The sequence below is a fragment of the Podarcis tiliguerta genome (genome assembly GCF_965153285.1).
Source record: "Podarcis tiliguerta genome assembly, chromosome: 1".
Classification (NCBI taxonomy): Eukaryota; Metazoa; Chordata; class Lepidosauria; order Squamata; family Lacertidae; genus Podarcis; species Podarcis tiliguerta.
In genome coordinates this window covers 25287022-25303502 of record NC_139534.1, presented here as the reverse complement: position 1 = coordinate 25303502, position 16481 = coordinate 25287022, and the positions used below count along the sequence as shown (strand labels likewise).

At 42.6% G+C, this 16481-nt stretch overlaps 2 protein-coding genes and 1 long non-coding RNA gene across 4 annotated transcripts in view; 1 reads left to right on the top strand and 2 right to left on the bottom strand.

Moving 5' to 3' along the window:
* CERKL (CERK like autophagy regulator) overlaps positions 1 to 1643 on the top strand; it is a 38257-nt gene extending 36614 nt beyond the window's left edge. The window contains exon 13 of the mRNA XM_083409600.1: positions 328 to 1643. Within this exon, the coding sequence (XP_083265726.1) occupies positions 328 to 409 (82 nt within the window). The 3' untranslated portion in view covers positions 410 to 1643. The remainder of the gene's footprint in view (positions 1 to 327) is intronic.
* Positions 1254 to 16481, bottom strand: part of LOC310665215 — an 88971-nt gene continuing 73743 nt past the window's right edge. Inside the window, exon 2 of the long non-coding RNA XR_014505289.1 lies at positions 1254 to 2179. This is a non-coding gene — a long non-coding RNA (uncharacterized lncRNA). The remainder of the gene's footprint in view (positions 2180 to 16481) is intronic.
* Positions 1254 to 16481, bottom strand: part of ITGA4 (integrin subunit alpha 4) — a 51250-nt gene continuing 36022 nt past the window's right edge. For both annotated transcript variants that reach the window (XM_083407179.1, XM_083407180.1), the window contains 11 exons: positions 15590 to 15740; positions 15263 to 15361; positions 13291 to 13370; positions 12826 to 12915; positions 10753 to 10843; positions 9337 to 9444; positions 8380 to 8499; positions 5057 to 5176; positions 4650 to 4748; positions 4120 to 4239; positions 1254 to 2971 (listed from right to left, as the gene is read on the bottom strand). In XM_083407179.1, the coding sequence (XP_083263305.1) occupies positions 2864 to 2971; positions 4120 to 4239; positions 4650 to 4748; positions 5057 to 5176; positions 8380 to 8499; positions 9337 to 9444; positions 10753 to 10843; positions 12826 to 12915; positions 13291 to 13370; positions 15263 to 15361; positions 15590 to 15740 (1186 nt within the window). In that variant the 3' untranslated portion in view covers positions 1254 to 2863. The remainder of the gene's footprint in view (positions 2972 to 4119; positions 4240 to 4649; positions 4749 to 5056; positions 5177 to 8379; positions 8500 to 9336; positions 9445 to 10752; positions 10844 to 12825; positions 12916 to 13290; positions 13371 to 15262; positions 15362 to 15589; positions 15741 to 16481) is intronic.

The window sequence follows — 16481 nt, the reverse complement described above, 5'->3', positions numbered from 1 at the left end:
GACAGACTTCAAAATCTCTGTCCTTGAAATTTCACTTGTGCTGTATTTAGTAGTGATGCTACATAGTTCAGAGTCAATTCAGTTTTACCGAGCTTGCTTGCTGCATGAATGACCCATTCATATTAATTCCATACACAAATATCCCAGGCACTAAGGCAGACCCACATAATCTAGAAAAGTAACTTTATGAGAAATGTTTAGATTGTAATAGGAAGAGGATTTTTAAATTTTCTGTAGTTTATCCTGTGTGTAAATCTGTGCTCAGATAAAATGCCATAGCAATACTTCAGAGAAGTAATGGATTTCCTGTTTTCTTCCTATTACCAGGGTACATCCCCGATTAATTAATCTATATGGCAAGAGTGTTGATGCAGTGGATAATCCAAAAGGATCATGCAGCTGTCTATAGAAACAATCTAGGAAGAGAAATTATGGATTTTGCTGCTAAATCGAACAACTCAGTTGTATAGGGTATGACTGATGCAGATTGAAACCCAAGCTTGGATGAGGCAAATCCCCAACGCATACTTATTTCTGCAGGAAAACTGAATGATTTTTATATACTTGATTGACATCTTTCAGAGAATAAGGAGAGGGACTGCTGGGATATGCTACAGGGGTAAGGAAGGTGTGGGAGTATGTGGGTTTGTGTGTGCCCTTCACCAGAAGAGAGAGGCCCTGGAAATTGGGTTCTGTGGCTGTTTTTCTGCTTCTTTCAAAGCAGTAGGCAGAACATTTAAGCCTCTCCACCTAAGCACAGTTTAGGCAGGGTAGCATTCTTCACCCAAGCTCCCATGCATTGCTCAGTGAGTCTAGCTTTTCCCATTACTTTTTATGACTTCCATTGCTTCAGTTCTGCAAACCATTCTGCACATTTCAGTACTGCTGACAAAAGTGTGTTCCATTAAACATTTAAGAAGACTCTTAAACTTTATGCCATCTTCAGTCCCTCCCTAATGCAAATAATTAAGAAAAATACTTAATTTTGGATTATGGCCCTGTGAGAGCCAATTACAGTTGAGTAAACATGTTATAGCATAACTGTACTTGCACCTTTGGGCTGCATTCCTGTGCATGCTTACCTGAGAGTAAGTCCACCTGAATATAGTAGGATTTTCTTCTTATTGAATATGATTGCACTGGTAATCTTCAAGGTGGTGGCGAGACGACAAAACTAATTTTGCCAAGTAAGTATTTTAGTGTAATTCCTACTCCTCCTAAGTATTCTGGAATAATTTGACAAATACTTCAAATACAAAAAAGTGAATTTATTGAAGTTGGACTCTGAGCAGTTACAAATGATATGTGGATTTAGTTATTTTTAAATGGCAGAGCATTTTGAACTGACATGGTATCAGATCTTATTTGTATGCAAACTTTTATTGTTATTTTCCTAATGACACTTTTATCCTTGTTTGTAAGTTAAATAATGACAACTTTCTAAATATTTGTGCGTCATTGAATTGGTAAAAAATATAGATCCAGGTCACTTTTGTGCTATGTTTCAGAGTGTTTAATGCTGTTTTAAACTTTGAGGTATACTTTGTGACAGCACAATGATTTGGGGGTTAAAGTGCAGTGTTTCACTTCAGTCTTGAACCCTATTTTAAAAAATGATAATTAAAATATATTGAACAACAAAATCTGCTCTAAATATAATTTCAGACTTCCTTATATAAACCTGCTCTTAAACAAAATAAATAGAATGGAAGGAATATGACTGCTACATTTCCCTGATCAAAGAAGTCAGTGGGAGAAGAATTACTTCAATATAATTTTAATTTGGATGCTCTAATTGGATATATCTACAAAAAAAATAATAATAATCTGGCAAACTGGAATCGAAAGACTGCACATTTAAAAAATATATATCATAGATTCCTGGTTCTGAAGGTTTTGTTCCATGAACACACGCAGCTTCAGTTCACAGAAGGCGAGCTCCGCATAGGTTTGGGGCAGCTATCTTGTGAATGGAAACTCCTATTCTCTAAGGATCCTGTAGTCTTGAGTTTCATAAGGGGCAGACCTATCCAAGCTTCTGAAATGCTGGAGAGATGGAAACCTCTCCTGTCAGAGGCAGCCAGCAGAAACGAGGGAGTTTGGGGACAGGGCCATCTCAAAATCCTCTGCTGAATCTCATCCACCATCACTAGGGAAAGGGCCCAGGGGCTTGGATTTACTCCTGAACCACTGTCTCCTTCAGAAAGTAGATGCTTTGTTGTGGCACAAATTTCACATGCATATGCTGGGGTATAGAGGAGGGTGAAACAGCTGTGCTCATGTTGCGTCTTGGGTCCAGGTTTGCCCTGGAAAAATGCCCTATTTGTTTGTAGCCCTAAAAGTCCATGATAATACAGCAAAGACAAAGGCCATACAGTGATTGTACAGATGACCAAGTTCATCTAATTTAGTAGGGTCCCCTTTCATGCAGATGTACATCAGATAACTTAAGCTCTGATGAAGACGGGGGGGGGGAGGGTGTGCGTTTTTAATCATATAAAAAGGTACTGTTGGTTGCTGCATCCCAAACCTGTTCATAATATTGTTCCTTTTTATATATTCAGCTGAATCCCTGGGCAGTGGAGCTATGCACTCTTAATTCAAGTATGATGCAACTGGCCAAAATTCGTTTTAGCAAGTAGTAGCTCTTTCATAGTGTTTTCGCTGGTTTTTCTTCATCTTTGCTGGTCTCGCTTATATCTGCCATTTTTCTTCAAACATTCTACGATTTGTATTGTAGGAAGCTGTGAAATCTTTCTTTTCACTTGGATATATCTATGGCAAGGATTTATGACATTTCAATTCTTGCAAATGGTGCCTTCAATTAAAAAAAATATTATCCATGTACTATGTAGAAAAACTTTTAATCATTGTCACTGGTGTCCTCTTGTTTGCTGTTTATAAAGCTCCAGCTTTCCCTTCCATTCTGTTCTTGAGGAAGAAGTTTATATTTTCTTGTAAAGAAACCAACCTAGAAGACACAATTTCAGAACCTATGAAGAAGATGTTGGCAACTAAAAAATAAAATTTACAATTCTACTATACAGTAGTATCTCTGCTTATCTGTGTGGACAGAGCCCTCTTCCACTGCAATTGTCTGTGTAAGCAGAGTCCTCTTCCAAAGCTGAGCTAACTAATTAGTGTTTGAAACTCCCATTGCTCTAGGTGCATTTTGCAACAGGGAATCAATGCAAGCAGTTTCTGAGCTCTGGGTGCAGTGCTACACCTAAGATTTCAGATTAAAACTGCAGAGTGAAAGGAAAGGAGGACCTTTTTCTGCCTCTCCACTTCCAGCTACTCTGTGAAGACTGGAGAAGAGACCCTCTTAAGAATATTAGGGGGGATGGGCAGGGGAAGGACTAGAGCAGACCATGTGAAAAATGAACGTATTTTAGCTGCAGTTCATTCATTTTCAGCTTTGTATTCTTATAAAAAAGTGTGCCTAGGCAGTCCATTTTTGTGCCTATAACCTAGGTTTAAGGTGCCATTTAGCTCCTAGCTTTCATATATCAGTTTCTAACACTGTAACTAATGCATGCCCTACCCAGATGTTCCTGGACTTCAACTCCCACTGACAGTGGCTAATGGGATATAGAGTCCAACACAGCTGAAGGGGCCACATGATTTAAACAAAAAGGAAATTTTTGGGGTGGCTGTTCAGGAAGTAGCACTATCAGTTTCCAGAAAGCATTCTCTTCAGCTGTTGCCAATAAATAATCACAACAGTGCCAACACAAATGGCACTGTAAACTGCAGGATGTCTATCATGCATCAAAGGCCATTATTAGGTAAGATAGAAATGAGTTAAAGGCTTTGTTGCCTAACTTTACTCCAAAAGTCTGGCTCTGAAAATATGATAACTTATCAATGACTGTTTTAGAAATAAAAGTGGGAGCTTTTCCAGGGAAGAAAAACTTCTCATTCCTTAACCCATGTAATGACCAAAGCCTCCCTCCGATGAAAAAAAGAACTTTTAAAAAAATGAATATAAAAGCTGCACTTTAGAATAAATTTGTGGGCAGTGGGGAAGCAAGGGTGACTCTTCCATTGTGATGAGATCTAGGGGGGGAAACAGTCCTAAAAGCAAATAGATGTATGAATTAAATCTGCAGTACTTACCTTCCATAAAATATATGCAAGAATCAAAAGCAAAGCAATTCCAACTAGGGAACCCAGTCCAATGAGTAACCTTGTTACACTAGTTTTTGGTATTTGGTTATGAAATCCCTCCAGAATGACCTGCACAAATAAAGAACATTCAACAGTTAACCATCAAGGATTCTATAGAGACTGTACCAGGTTTCTCATACACACAAACTTATATGGCTTGTATCCTTCAGGGTGTATAAATTAGACAGTCAGGTTTTGTATCCACAGCAGTGACCAGAGGAGGAACGGCAGCTAGGAGGAGCACAGAACGAAGAAACACCATGCTGCACTTCCATCAGCACAACCAGATGAACTTTTTTCCAGCTGAAAACAGCTAAGGGTTTGGCGGATCACTTAACCATTTTTGTGCCTGTTGTAGCAATGGCTGTGTGGTTTTTGATTGTATTTTTACAGACACATCATGGACCACCTGAATGAAGCTCATGTGCGACTGGTCTGAATACTGCTTCCCCAATCAAATGCTGTTTAAAAATACTTACATATGTAGTTTGCTTGTCCTTGTGCAGTTCAATGACTTTAGGATTCTGATCTGCTGAAACACTCGCTTTTACTTCAAATGTAATTGCAGAAGCTGCATCCTGTTTTTTAAAATATAGGTTTATACCACTTGGAGGGAACACGCGAAAGACACTATGAAATGTTAAATTGAATTTATAAATACAGGCTCAGGAATCCACTTAGGCCATGCAGGCAATGTTAAGCCCTTTTCAAGTCCCATGGATTTGAGATGGAGGGAGGAAGAAATTAAGCACATGCTTTAGTTCCTGCCACTGAAATTAGTGAGTCTTACAAGCACAAAACCATTAATGGATTTTGCTCTTTGTGAGGCTTCTGAACCTTGGGTACATGCATTTAATTACGATTATTCAAAGATGAAAATATTTACCATATTCAACACTGAAGGAGTTGCTTCCAGCTGAACGTGAACAGTTGCTTCTTTCCCGTTTTCCATGTTTCCAAAATTGCAAAATATTTGCAAACAAAGTGAGTCATCTTGCATACAGTACTTCAGAAGAAAGAGAAAAATTGTATGAGATGCAGCTTATACACAGCTATTAATTTTTTTAAAAAAAAATTTAGACTGACCAGCCTTATGCAGGGGTTAACAAGTTTCTCTGAGCAATTGTCACCGTTTCAGAGACATTTGGAGGTAGGCTATAATTCTTTCTGCTTCTGTTACTTTGGAGTTTGCTTGGAAAAGTTTCAGCAAGGACTTGCCTGGTTATGCTGTTTCTCATAAAAGGCTACCAGTAATGTTGTTCATTGTTCTAAATCTTTCCACACTATTTCTCTTGCAAACCTAGATTGCTAGAATATAGCCTTTTTAGATGCATCCACAAATGTGGTTTTGTCATTTTTATCTATCCCCACAAAGCTGGGCTTTCTCCCAGTCCTATCTGATGGTGATGGGGTTGAACATGAGACCTTCTGCTTGCACAGCAGATGATCTACTACTAAGTTTCCCTCTTTCCCAGGCATTTCAGTGTTTTGGTAAACTTCTGATGAAGGCCTCATCCACACATAAGGTTCTCCATCTCCTAAAATTGTGGTTTGGAGACTGAATACAACACACATTCCTCTCTCCTTCCTCTGGAGCTAACCATGGTTAGCTTTGAAGCAAAATTTGCAACCAAAGTTATAAAAGTTGGTTTACATATTCTGATTACACCTCCTTAAAGGGGAGAAGTGGGGAACTTACGCATGGAGGAAGAGGCAGTGTGCAAGCCCATAGCCGCCTCCTGATTTCTTAACCATAGTTGGGCTGATTTAGACACCAACTTTCTGATCTTCCTCACAAAACATTTCTGAAGCACCAGGGGCTATGCCAAAAGTGCCTGAGATATGGACGCCCCAGTGTTAGCTTAATTTTGAAACACCAGTTTAATGAATATTGCAAATGCCAAGCCATTTATGGTAGATACATTGCATTTACTGCTTGGCCACGTACATAACTGTCAACTTACAGATTTGAAAATAAGGGATCAGCAGCCAAAATAAGGGATCAACAATTACTTTGATAAAATACATATTTTGTTGCGTGCAAATGGCCTATTAGGTCCATAAATTACCATATAGCATATATTCAATACAAAAAAACAGCAACAATTTGTTGTTGACAAAGCACAGCTGGACATAGAAAGGGCCCCATTACCTTCAGTAGCTTATTTAAGGGACATCATCAATAAGGGACACCAAATAAGGGACGCTTGACAGCTATGCACATAGTGAAACTTGGCTACATGTAGTTTGAGTGCTTCCTTCGCTTTGCACCAGAGGTGGGAACCAGACCCATCACATTCACTGAGGAAGCTAAAAGCATGGGTACTGTTAAGATGTGGATGCAGGGATTGGAAACAGCATAGCCACACAGGGGGCTTTTCCAGGCAGACAGCTGATGAGCCAGGACTACCCAGAGTCCCTTGCTACAGCATTTTAAGGACTACTGTCAAGAGAGACATAGACCTGCCTTCCTGCCATTGCCAGCTACTGCAGATAGCTGGAGGGTTGTTAATTTTAGAGGATAAACAGGGAACATATGGACAGCAACATGATTTTAGATATTATGACAAGTCCCTACATGGCAGTTACTAAAGCCCTAAATATGACTGGGTTTTTCAGTATATTTATATAGCCAAAGTGGCTGGCAGGCCTGCAGCTTTAAAAACCACTTAAATGCAAAAAAAAAAAAAAAAAAAAAATGCAGAAATCAGCAACCAATAATTTTTAAAACTTGTTTATGTGTTGATTATTGGGACGCGGGTGGCGCTGTGGGTAGAACCTCAGCGCCTAGGACTTGCCGATCGTATGGTCGGCGGTTCAAATCCCCATGGCGAGGTGAGCTCCCGTCGTTCGGTCCCAGCTCCTGCCCACCTAGCAGTTCGAAAGCACTCTCAAGTGCAAGTAGATAAATAGGGACCGCTTTATAGCGGGAAGGTAAACGGTGTTTCCGTGTGCTGCGCTGGTGCTGGCTCACCAGAGCAGCTTTGTCACGCTGGCCACGTGACCCAGAAGTGTCCTCGGACAGCGCTGGCCCCTGGCCTCTTAAGCGAGATGGGCGTGCAACCCCAGAGTCGGTCACGACTGGCCCGTACGGGCAGGGGTACCTTTACCTTTACTATGTGTTGATTACAGCTTCCTTAAAAAAAAAAAAAAAGGCTGTCACAAAAGGTTAAACCATTAGGTCCAGTCGTGGACAACTCTGGGGTTGCGGTGCTCATCTCGCTCTATAGGCCGAGGGAGCCAGCATTTGTCTGCAGACAGCTTCCGGGTCATGTGGCCAGTATGACTAAGCCACTTCTGGTGAACCAGAGCAGTGCACGGAAACGCCATTTACCTTCCCGCTGGAGCGGTACCTATTTATCTACTTGCACTTTGACGTGCTTTTGAACTGCTAGGTGGGCAGGAGCTGGGACCGAACAATGGGAGCTCACCCTGTCGCGGGGATTCGAACCGCCGACCTTCTTATCGGCAAGCCCTGGGCTCTGAGGTTTAGACCACAGCACTACCCACATCACAAAAGGTTAGGAGGTTCAATATTCTACAGTTCCAGCATACCATTTACAGGGTCTGAGTAAACTCTTTTATCTGTCTCTCACCACTTTGAAGGCATTAATTACATGTATGACCAACTTGCGATGTTTTGAGAAATCTTGATTTCAATCCTCAATTGATTTTAAAATGCTTCAAAAGGAGGCTCTGGTTCTCATTTTGTTAATTCTTTTCACAGCTCACATTCCCCATCTGAAGCTACTGAAGCATAAGCACCATCTTTTCTTATCCTTTGCTTTTTTTATGTCCAAAGTTTACCATTTTAACTATTATGTACCCCCGTCTTGCCACAAACACCTCTTTCGTCCATACATGATCAAAACCAGTTTTCTGATACCAAAATCTGCTCATCTAATTAATATGAACATGCAATATAAAAGTCATAATGGGTTGGATCCAGAGTGTCCCCTCCTGCAAATAGAAGGGACTGAGAACCAGGAAAGGAAGAACAGGGTGGGAAACTATTTTTACCAATTCCCCCTCCCCTCTGCAGCCCCTTCCTCAAATCGTCTACAACAGCTTTAAAGGGGCTACAGGGATGCAAGAGACAATGTCTTCCTCTTCCATTGGTAGCATCCCATGAATGGATTCTGCTCATGGACATTCTGGATTCAAACCCATCTCTCTAACAAAATTGATTGAATAAAGTCAAGAAATTACCAGCCCCCTCTTATCAAGCTTCGTAAAGAATGTAATGAGATCTTGCAATATATTTCCATTTGTCTCTGGCAGAGTGCAGTCTCTCATATACTTCTTGTATGTACAGTTTCCATCAGTCGTCTAAAAAAAGGAACAAAAGCAAAATTAGATCGTAGTTTCTAAACCTTGGGTGGTATTCCACACTAGTCCTACTCAAGAGTAGGTTCACTGACATTAATGGACATGGCCAACATATTCATTTATTCCAATAGGCCTTCTCTGAGTTGAATTACTGCCCCTTGTGCACACCTTTACTCTATAAACACATTTAAGCTGCAGACCTAACCCTGTCTGCTCATAAACCCTACTGAACTCAATGGAGCAAACCACATTGTTTTTAATAGTCCTTTAAATAATAGAATCATGGAATTGTAGGGTTGGAAGGGACTCAGAGGGTCATCCTGTCCAACCCTCTGCAATGGAGGAATCGCAACTAAAGCATAAGTTTTAATACAGATAGCTTTGGAGATAGAGAGAGAAAAAATGGGTCCAGTGTATAACCTTTATCCATGGCTAAATTTGCCCCATCTTTTCCTCAAACTATGCTGAAGGGAGGGTGGGTGGGTTTGTAAATAAATGTAGGGCCAAACTAGCTGATATGTGGGCTCTGTGCCACCGCAGCTAATAGGGATGAGGCAGCTGGAGGAGAATTTTCAGTCCTTACTGGTGGGATTTTAAACAACTATTTACCAAGCTGTGTTTCATGGCTATGGAAAGGACACAAAGTGGACGGACACAACTGGATGACTCAGTATGTCTGACACATGCAGATCTTTGTACCCGTACATCTGACATGTAAGGTGCCTTGTGTAACACAGCAGCCCAGTCCCTACTGGTTACACAGCTGCAAACTTCTCAGTATTTCACTGCTTTGATACAACCTTCCTACTTGCCATACATAGAGTAAACCAGGCATACCTGGACATCCAGAATATTAAACAACTTGATTTCTCTAGGAACAAAAGAATTGGGTATCTGTATCACCAGGCTTACACCAGGAGCCATACTTAGTCCCGGATTGCTGACCTAAGGAGTAAAGAACACAATTATGGTAGAATCTCATCTGAAACTGGAAATCAAACCAGACTCTTAACTTACATAATACCTGCTATTTTTGCTCTCTGAAACACAAACGTTTGAAAGATATGTTCACGTATCCAAGTTTTATATTAAAAGGCTTATATATCTTATGTTTCAAATCATTTTTAAAGGAGGTGATCCATCATAAGACTTCCAGAAATGAGGTAAATTTGAAGGAGAAATGATGATCAGAGATTATACAAGTAGGAGTAGCGGCCTGCGACAAAATGTTGCTGTTTGAAAGTGCTGTTCAGGATTCCAGCTACTCTGTGTGTGTCTCCTCCCCTCCACTCCGTTTTCCTCCCTCCTACAACAGCCCGTCAGCATTCTGTACCTACTGCTCTGGACTTCTTTTTGGAAGGAGAAAAATTAGGAGGTGGAATGGACACACGACTGTCACAACACAGCTACATTAAGTTCTTTAATGTCTCCATTGAGGCCTTGTGGACAATGTTTTCCCCCTGTCCCGAGGGACATTTAAAAAGAGTTTGCCCCTGTAAATCAGGAAGCCACCTTTTCAGGAAGCGACCTTTGGGAAGAAGGGTGGCACAAAATTCCATAATTATTAATGCACCCCATGCCTAATGCGTCATACGTCTACTTGGTGTAGGAAGTTAAGGCTGGGTCTGTTAAAAATCCAAAGGGTTAAAGAGCTGTTTAGGGAAGGAATCCAGAGGGCGAGGTGGGAGGGGGTGAGCAGAGATCCACTTAGTGGCAGTAGTGAGCAGGAAGAGGTTTGGCTGATTTGCTTGCCTCCTTCCCCTCTCATGGTGCAGGGGCTATAACCCGTCTCGTCACAATATACATTCTATTTTTCTCACTATCTCAGAATTAAATTATTCTGGGGCTATATAGGAGTCCACAAACCCATTTTAAGCTCCCCCCCCCCCACAGAATTCTTCTGTGTTTTGCCCAGTGCAAATGTGGCCTTGTCACCCATCATATTTGTAACTGGAATAATGGCAAAACTGCATGTTTTTATTACTTAACCTTAGAAAGCAACTTTGACAGAACAGTTAATTTTTCATCTGGGGAACTATTGAAGGAATTGTGTTCCAAGAATAATCCAAGGAGATATAATTGAAAGAGGCACTGCAGGTATAGCCTTACTGGCTCAGAGAATGTCTAGCTTTATTGAAATCAGCTTAACCTACAAGGAAAAGCCCCCCCTCCCCATGAAGTGATAAATTTCATTTAATTCACTTTTTGAAAGTGTCGAGAACAGAAAATGTGTCTGTAAGAAATATCTCTTACATGGAAAGTGAAGTTTATCGTCTCCTTTATGCAGGTAACTGGTGAATTTTCCTCACTGGGTCCATAAACAAATGATGATGGAGATACAGATCTACAAAAAGTGTTTCCCAAAAGAAATGATAGAAAATAAATCTTGATGAAATCATTACCAGTGCATCCATTGTCAATTAGCTTCCTTAAGTACCATTTGCTACACATCTGGAATCCCAGGTCATAAGAATGGAAGTCAGCTCACAGGCAGCCTAATTCTAGTTATAGTAGCTGGGACATGGGTGGCGCTGTCAGTTAAACCACAGATCCTAGGACTTGCCGATCAGAAGGTCGGCGGTTCAAATCCCCGTGATGGGGAGAGCTCCCATTGCTCAGTCCCTGCTCCTGCCAACCTAGCAGTTCGAAATCACATCAAAGTGCAAGTAGATAAATAGGTAGGTAGTGCAAGTAGATATCTACGTCAAAGTAGATAAATAGGTACCACTCCAGTGGGAAGGTAAACAGTGTTTCCGTGCGCTGCTCTGGTTTGCTGGAAGTGGCTTAGTCATGCTGGCCACATGAACCAGCAGCTGTAGGCCAGCTCCCTTGGCCAGTAAAGCGAGATGAGCGCCGCAACTCCAGAGTCGGTCACGACTGGACCTAACGGTCAGGGGTCCCTTTACCTTTAGCTGCCTGCAAGAGGCAAGTATAACAGGGTCTCCAACTCTAGGATGGCAGGCTCTTCTGCCAACTGTGCTGAGGGAGTCGGGCACAGCTGGTGTCTATGCACTGCTTGCTGACTGGGCAGGCAAGCAGGCAATCCCGCTCAGCCAGTGAGGCACTGACCAATTGAGGGGGGGCTCCGACTGGCCTGTTTAAACTTAGTTTTTTGGCAGGCAAGCCTACTCTGCAGCCGGGGAAATCCCCCAAATTGCCAGCTGGACACATGTTCCCTGGCTAGCATGGATGGCCACAGAATGCAAGGAGCCGCAACCTCCGCCCCACCTGGGAAAGGGGGTAATCAGCCATTCTCTACACTGGATGGTGGTGCCTCTCTAGGATTTCTAAGAGAATTCTTTTCCTGCCATACCTGGAGATGCCAGTGACTGAACTGGGGCCATTCTGGATGCTCTACCATCCAGGTCTCTCTTCCCTTTCAGAAACCCTCTGGTCCCTCTTTACCTAGAGAGGCTTCCTGTTTCAACTGCATTCCGTCACCCATCTGCCCTTGTTTGTTAAGAGTACCCCATCTCCCAAACAGCTCAATATTCTAAGCTCTTCTGAGAGTTTCTAAGCCATGAAAAGGTAACAAGATTGCAGAAACACTGACAGTGAAATCCTAAAGGCATGGAAATGATGTGGGAGATGGAAGTCAAACAGAACTATTCATAAGAACTAGTTAGCACATGAAGGGGTTAAGACTCAGTACATGAAGGGGTTCATAGACTCAGTTAAGTCATGCTCCCTGTTCTCTGATGAGAAAGGAAGCGAAGCCTCTTCTTGTCCCTTCTGTCTCTGTGCCATGTAACTGACCAAGGCAGATATGGCAAAGCTTTGCTCCAAGCTTGGAATACATGTCTGAAACCATATTTCTGCATTTTCTACCCAAGAGTATTCTGCCCATGTTCTCCTTGCTTCTGCTTAGATAAATTCACGAATGAGACCTTTGAATCTATAAGTAAAGCATTTTAAAACTTACTTAACACTGTGTGGTCTGCTCATTGCAAGAGGGGTAGAAATAGAGGAGCGCTTTGCAAGTAGACTAAATGGGTTATGCAAAAGGTTTAACAGCCTACACTCCTTAGGCTTCACTGTGCTGCTTGACTTTGTGAGTTTAAATTCTGCCCATTGGGACTCTCTCCTGCTGAAGAGTCGGTTGAGCCCCACATTTTGAATCCAGGCACCCAGCCAATCATTTTGTTATTCAGCCCTCACACATGGGCCACAGGGATTCATATTTTGCTCCCAGAAATATGAAGGTGGTTTAAACCACCTTATCCAAAAACCTGCTGGACCCTAGAAAGGGTTCATGCTGTCTTCCTCAAAACCCTGATTGCAGCAGTTATCAGCTCTATATACACACTTGAACATTCATTAGCTTACCCATGAACACTCAGCTCAACCTCATGCTTCTGAGGCAATGTTAAAATTAGGCTGTTATCCAACAATATGTCAGTGCCCAGTTCATTTTCACTATGGGAGGAAACAAAGATTACAGTGTATCACAACACATGCACAAGACACAAGATCAGATTTGGTTAGATAAAGTTTTCTGAACTGCATACTTAGTATCACTAAGAGAGAGCATGAGCCAACCCAAAAAGTCCTATTGGTCTGAGTGAAAGAGTTAAGCACATTTCCACTGCAATTGACCTAAAGTCTTATTTTTGCAACCAAACTACTAAACTACTAAAAACAGATTTTATTTGGTTTTTGTTAGGACTTTTGCACATTATGTAGTATATGCTTTCCATGCTTCAGCAACTCCTTGTGTAATTCCCGGTTCTGTCATTCAAATGCAGAGACAATATTAGTCTAAAGCGGCAATCTGTAGCAAACAGCACTTACCAGGTTGCGTTAATGCTGATGCTGAGGTCATCTCCTGCCCTGCTAAGTGAGCTTGCATCCAACCCAAAACTGAAATCCATCTGTGGAGTAAATGAAATGCTTTAGGGTTTAAACGAATGCATCTGTATTCTATCAGCAAGCATACTATATTAGTAATATCAGTAGAAATTATATTATTGGCATCTGAACTGCATGCTGCCTTTGTAACTCATTTAATCATCAGCCCAGTCTTCAATGCACCCACTGGGAAATGGGTACTACTGAATTCGTTTCCTAGCAAGTGTGCTTAGAATAATTGTTATGTTTAGTCTGACTTGCTGGCCAGGCAAGCTGCATTTTTGTGGCTCATCCATTTGATCAAGTACACAGCACATGGTAAACCAGGAGTGGTAAGCCACCACATTTTGGACCAGAACTGGCCTGCAGAGGGTTTTCTTGCTTTTGTTTTAACTGCCCCACTGCCAGCACCCATTTCACCACTGGCAGCAGTGCTGAATGCCTCTCCTCTTCCTGCTGCTACTGAAAAAAAGATGGGGGCACTTAGAGAAATGATTTGTTCAGCTGTTTCCCAAGTGCTGGTGATGGCCAAGCTCTCTGGAAACATCAGAACACTCCAATCGACTCTGAGTGACAGCACTGAGAAGCGGGAGGTGCTTTGTTCAGCACTGCTGCTGATGGCAAATTGGGCTGGGTGAGGGAAAACATTGTGGCTACTGTTTTAAACTTCTCTACGCAGGTGGCACTGTGGTCTAAACCACTGAGCCTAGGGCTAGCTGATCGGAGGGTGGGCGGTTCGCATCCCCACGATGGGGTGAGTTCCCATTGTTCGGTCCCAGCTCCTGCCAACCTAGCAGTTCGAAAGCACGTCAAAGCGCAAGTAGATAAATAGGTACCACTCCGGCAGGAAGGTAAACGGCTTTTCTGTGTGCTGCTCTGGTTCGCCAGAAGCGGCTTAGTCCTGTGGCCATATGACCCAGAAACTGTACGCCGGCTCCCTCAGCCAATAAAGCAAGATGAGCGCTGCAACCCCAGAGTCGGCCACGACTGAACCTAATGGTCAGGGGTCCCTTTACCTTTACCCAGCCTAGGAATGTGATGAGGAGGAAAACTCCACTTCTGTTCTGCTGATGTGCACAATACAGCTGAGATGCTAGGGGAGGCTTTGTGCCTGTCCACACACCTCTGTGTGTGGATGCCCATGTAAATTGTGTGAGCTGAGTGTGTAACATGTGGTGTGTCTTCAAGAGTGTGTTGTGGAGTGGCCACACCCACTTCTGATCACAGCCACCACTGGCACTTGGCCCTGGGAGAGGTTTGGGCAAGGGTGAGTGAAGCCCTTAGGCCAAAATAGTTTAAGAATCTCCCTGGCACACAATCCCCAAAGTACTACATATGCTGGCAGAATCCTATTGACTGCCATGCTTGTCACCCATGAATGCTTCATTTTGACACTGCCAGCCTGTCTACAGTTTTTAGTTCTCCAAAGAACTCTGCTTCCAGAGAGGTGTGAGCTTTGGGATAGCTCAGATGGTAGAGCAGGAGACTCTTAATCTCAGGGTTGTGGGTTCAAGTCTCACGTTGGGCAAAATATTCCTGCATTACAGGGGGTTGGGTGATCCCAGTGGTCCCTTCCATGTCTATGTTTCTATTTTCAAATGTGTGCTGACACAGATCGTAACTGCAAGGCTATTAGTTAATCATCAAAAGGGCAGTTAAGAAAAACACATGCATGTGTCTATTCCATTGCCATAGGACACAAGGTGTGTTCTTGGTGTAAGTTAGGAGTGGGGAACCTGTGGCTCTCCAGATGTTTTTGGACTCCTATCAGCTCCAATCAGCATGGCCAGTCAGGGATATAATGGGAGTTTTAGTTCAACTTCATCTGGAGGGTCATAAGTTCCCCATCCCAATGTAAATGATGCCAAAGAAAGTAAAATATATATATTTTTAAAAAGTTGATATTTAATTTTACCTTTGACAGGTGATCTACATATAAATGCCCCACACTGCAGTCAAGTCTCACCGCATGACTTTCTCTTTCCGACACTTCACAATGTATTTGGGCTTCCTCCTGTGGTAACAATGTACAAGAAGCAGGAACATGGATGTTTTGCAAAAGTATATATTAAAAAAAAAAAACATGTTCTGAGAGACCAACGTAACAAGGTAATGGAGAGCTGCAATTGGATATCATTACATTTTTGTAGAAAGAAGCCATTGGTCGCTCAAGTCTGGATAGAGACTGGTGCTGGGTGTGTTTATTGTTTTTCTGATGAAAACTGACCCCCTCCTTTCTTACCTGCTGTAGAATTTTGGTGAAATAAAGCCCTTTGGGGAGCTGGATATGGAGGGCAGTTGTATAGGCATCATCGCCAGCATTGTACAAGGTAACATTCAACATCAGTACCCTGGTACTTCCCACTACAAGGTAGGGCTTCTTTTCATGAGGCCTGTTGGAAATGAAAAGATTGCTTTTGACTTAATTTCAAATGTTACTCAAGTACAAGAGGCTTGTACAAGCTCAGGCTTTCCTCTAAAGTGCCAAGCCATACACGGGAAGCCTGTGTCCCTCCCCAGATGTCGCTAGGATCCCAACTCCCATCAACCCTTTGAGGAGATTTCACCCCTCCCATTGCAAGAATCTGCTGATTTTCTAGAGAGGAGGGGGCAGATTGTGCTCCAGTACTTATTCCGCTCCAGACTCACTTCAAAGGGGGAGACTGAGTGTTATCTCTGTGTAGCTAAGGTCGCTGCAGAAAGCAGCTGTAACACTCAGTGCAGTCCAGCGTCTCCATTTGTATATAGTTTGTATAGTACAGTAACTGTAGTGAATAAAAGAAGATATTCTTCAGCGCTGTCGTCCGAGTGATTTGTGCTCTGCTATACTCTGCTGTGCACGGCTGTCTTCTGGAAGTGAGTTAGGTGCTCACAGCTCTGAGTTGTGAGTCCACAGCACTTAGACCTGTTCCTGCAGAAGAAGGTCTCTGGAAGTGCTACCCAGCTCGCCTAGCCCAGTCGGGGCTGAGTGGATGAGTCCAGTTGGTGACACTGGCTCAAGGGTGATGCTGACACCCTTGACCTTTGGCCATGCTGGCTGGAGATGCTGGGAGTTGGAGTCTAGCATCATCTGGAGGATCACAAGGCCCCTTTCTGCTATTATAAGCTCACAGCTGGGAAATAACTCCACTGGA